Raw genomic sequence first — 3,271 nt, forward strand, 5'->3', positions numbered from 1 at the left:
AGCTGTCCAATTAATTTTTCTATTTTTGGTAGAGACAGGGTCTCGCTCTTGCTCAGGCTGGTCTTGAACTCCTGAGCTCAAACAATCCGCTCGCCTCGGCCTCCCAGAGTGCTAGGATTACAGGCGTGAGCCACCGCACCCGGCAGCTCTTCCATTAATTTTTGAAAGTAGCTTTTGTCCACTTGCGATAAGAGGGGGATATTAGCACCCCCTCAATTGTGTTATTCGGAAAAGGAAGAGGCCCTCTTTCATACAGAGAGGAAATGTATAGAATTTAAATTTTTGCTACATCATGTGACCAGGTAGTGTTAAACAAGGGGAAAAACCCACATGAATAAATAAGGTTATCAATATGATAGAAAAGAGTGAGGTAAAATTACTGATACAGGAATAAAATACTGGAATAAAGGCATCTTTACTATGTGTATTATCTGTATTAGTTAGGGCAGGGAGAGCTGCTTAAAATATCAGTCTCAAAGTTTCTGTGGTTTAACATGAGAGAAGTTTATTTTTTGTTCACTTAATAGTCAAGTGTGGGTTTTCTTTGTAGGGAGGGTGGCTTTCCTGTATGTACATGGGATTTAGGGTGCAGGCTGCTTTCATTCTGTGGCTCTACGATCCCTTAGCAGCGGTCCCCAACCTTTCTGGCACCAGGGACTGGTTTCATGGAAGACAATTTTTCCACATTTTGAGGGGTTGGGTCTCAGGCGATGATGAGCGTGATGGGGAGTGGCTGTAAATACAGATGAAGCTTCCCTTGCCTGCCTGCCGCTCCCCTCCTATGCACCCCCCCAGGTTTCATGGGAGACAGTTTTTCCGCAGGGGGTGGGGTGCGGGGTGGCAGCGGCAGAGCTCTGTGGCCGAGTCCCTAACAGGCCATGGACTGGTACCAGTTTGTAGCCTGGGGGTTGGGGACTGCAGCCTTAGGGTCTTGCAGACCTCTGTATTCAGCCAGAATGGCGGAGAGATGGTGGGGAAAGAATTGTGCTAACAATAAAAGTCTTGTTGCAGAAGGGACAGTCATTACCTCTGCTCACATTCAATTGGTGGGACCTTCACGTGGAGTTCCACTTAGATGTAAGGGGGCTGGGAAGTGTAGTCCCTGGCTGGACCCTTGTCCCATAGTGCCAGCTCCACAGGATATGGTGGAGCATGGGTTTTTGGTGGATAGCTAGGTAGCCATCTCTGCTGTCTTTTCTCCTTGAGGATAAGACTGGAATAGTTAATGTTCATTAATGGGGGACAATTTAGGTTATGTTAAGGTGCTAATTATTTTAGGTGGTGAATTTTTCTAGGGAAGTAAGTTTTGATTTATAATTGAATGGCATTTTTGGCCTCCTTTGCTAATACTTATGTGATTTGTTTTAACTTTAATTTCCTTATACTTTATAGTTAGGTCACCTCTCAGCGAAACTTAGAAACTACCATGTTTACATTGATTTTACAAACCACTAAGAAAGAAAAAAGCTGTTGAACTCTGATGTGCCACTGGTTGTTAACATTGATTACATTTGATTTAACCTCTTCTTCCATCTTTTTTCTCCTTCCTCTTCCCTCTAGTTTGAAATTGGCACAATGGAAGAAGCTGGAATTTGTGGGCTAGGGGTGAAAGCGGATAGGTTGTGTAACTCTCAGTCAAATGATATTCTTCAACGTCAAGACTCAAATTGTGGTGGCACAAGTAACAAGCATTCTTTGGAAGAGGATGAAGGCAGTGACTTTATAACAAAGAACAGGAATTTGGTGAGCCCAGCATACTGCACACAAGCGTCAAGAGAGGCAGTTCCTGGGCGAGAAGCTCGAACAGACCCCCCTGATGGTCAGCAAGATTCGGAGTACAGCAGGAACAAAGAGAAAACCTTAGGTAATAATCTCCATGCAGTGGTTGGGCATTTTCACATACTGCTCATTCTCCTTGTATTTCTGCAGCACAGGTGGTGAAGAGCAGGGCCAGTTTGGAGGTGCTTAGCTAATGCACCCCTTGTCTTTGGTGAGGTCAGTTTGCATGTCTGCTGCAGTTATGTGCATGAGGCGAAAATAACAGAATAGGAAGCCTAGTTATTTCTCTCTAAATAATCAGAATTTGGCTTTCTGAAAAATGTGAGGCCAACTTGACAAGTGGAATTTGACTTGCCTTGTTTGTATCTTTAACACATTGACTGCCACATTAGGAAAAAAAATTTTTTCCCTTGGGGCCATGGTGTTCTATTATGAAATAGAATAAAAACTTCAAAGACAAAATGATCCTTTCTAATTTAATGAAAAATTTGTTATTTTTTATTGTTTTCTGTGTGTGAGTTATATGCAACTTGAGAAATAGTTCTCGTGGCTCCCAAGGTGAAGAGACGTGTCAGTTACATACGCTTCACAAGGCCCCGGGCTCAAAACCAGCATGAGTTAAATACAACTCACATGGCAGTTAATGTGTTAATGTAGTCTGACCAAAAATTACTGTGAAAACTATATATTTGATCAGTTTATTTCAAAATAGCTACAGAACTTTAGAGACAAAATAATGTTATCTGTAGTTCAGAAAGTAGTTTAAGACTAGCTTTCAAGGCTATATGTTTTTTCTCTCTTGCTATGTTTGAGATTTAGGACTAAGAATGTAATATTTCAAATCTCATGAACAAACTCTGAAACTTTAGCCTTATTGGTTGGCCCTCGGTTTTTGTTGTATTATGCCTAAGATTTACAGTGTTTGATTGGCATGGTTTTGAATATAACAGAACATTGGAATTATCCTTATTTTTTGCTACCCTGGAAAATGTAAACATTTATAGGAATATGAAAGTAATTTTAATTCCTTACAAACAAGATAAATTTCTTTAAAATCAGCAACCCCAATTGTATGTTAAAAGAAGATGAAGTCTTAAAAGGTTGCATATAATGTTAACATATGACCTAGGTATGTACCTAAGAGGATTGAAAATGTTTCCACACAGAAACTTGTACACAAGTGTTCCTAGCAGCATTATTCATAATATCCAAAAAGTGGAAACAACACAGATATCTGTCAGCTGATAAATGGATAAACAAAATGTAGTCTGTCCATACTATGGACTATTACCCAGCCATAAAAAGGAATGAAACACTGACACATCTTATGTGGATGAACCTTGAAAATATTATGCAAAATGAAAGAAGCAGGCCGGGCACGGTGCCTCACGCCTGTAATCCTAGCTCTCTGGGAGGCTGAGGCGGGCGGATTGTTTGAGCTTAGGAGTTCGAAACCAGCCTGAGCAAGAGCGAGACCCCGTCTCTACTAAAA

The 3,271-nt window shown here is 41.1% G+C and overlaps 1 protein-coding gene across 1 annotated transcript in view; it reads left to right on the forward strand.

Moving 5' to 3' along the window:
* The window catches only part of TXLNG (taxilin gamma), a 47,073-nt gene that overhangs the window by 20,427 nt on the left and 23,375 nt on the right, over positions 1-3,271 (forward strand). Inside the window, exon 2 of the mRNA XM_012656636.1 lies at positions 1,561-1,864. Coding sequence (XP_012512090.1) covers positions 1,561-1,864 — 304 coding nt within the window. The remainder of the gene's footprint in view (positions 1-1,560; positions 1,865-3,271) is intronic.

Source organism: Propithecus coquereli, unplaced genomic scaffold (genome assembly GCF_000956105.1).
Source record: "Propithecus coquereli isolate 6110/MARCELLA unplaced genomic scaffold, Pcoq_1.0 Scaffold513, whole genome shotgun sequence".
Lineage (NCBI taxonomy): Eukaryota > Metazoa > Chordata > Mammalia > Primates > Indriidae > Propithecus > Propithecus coquereli.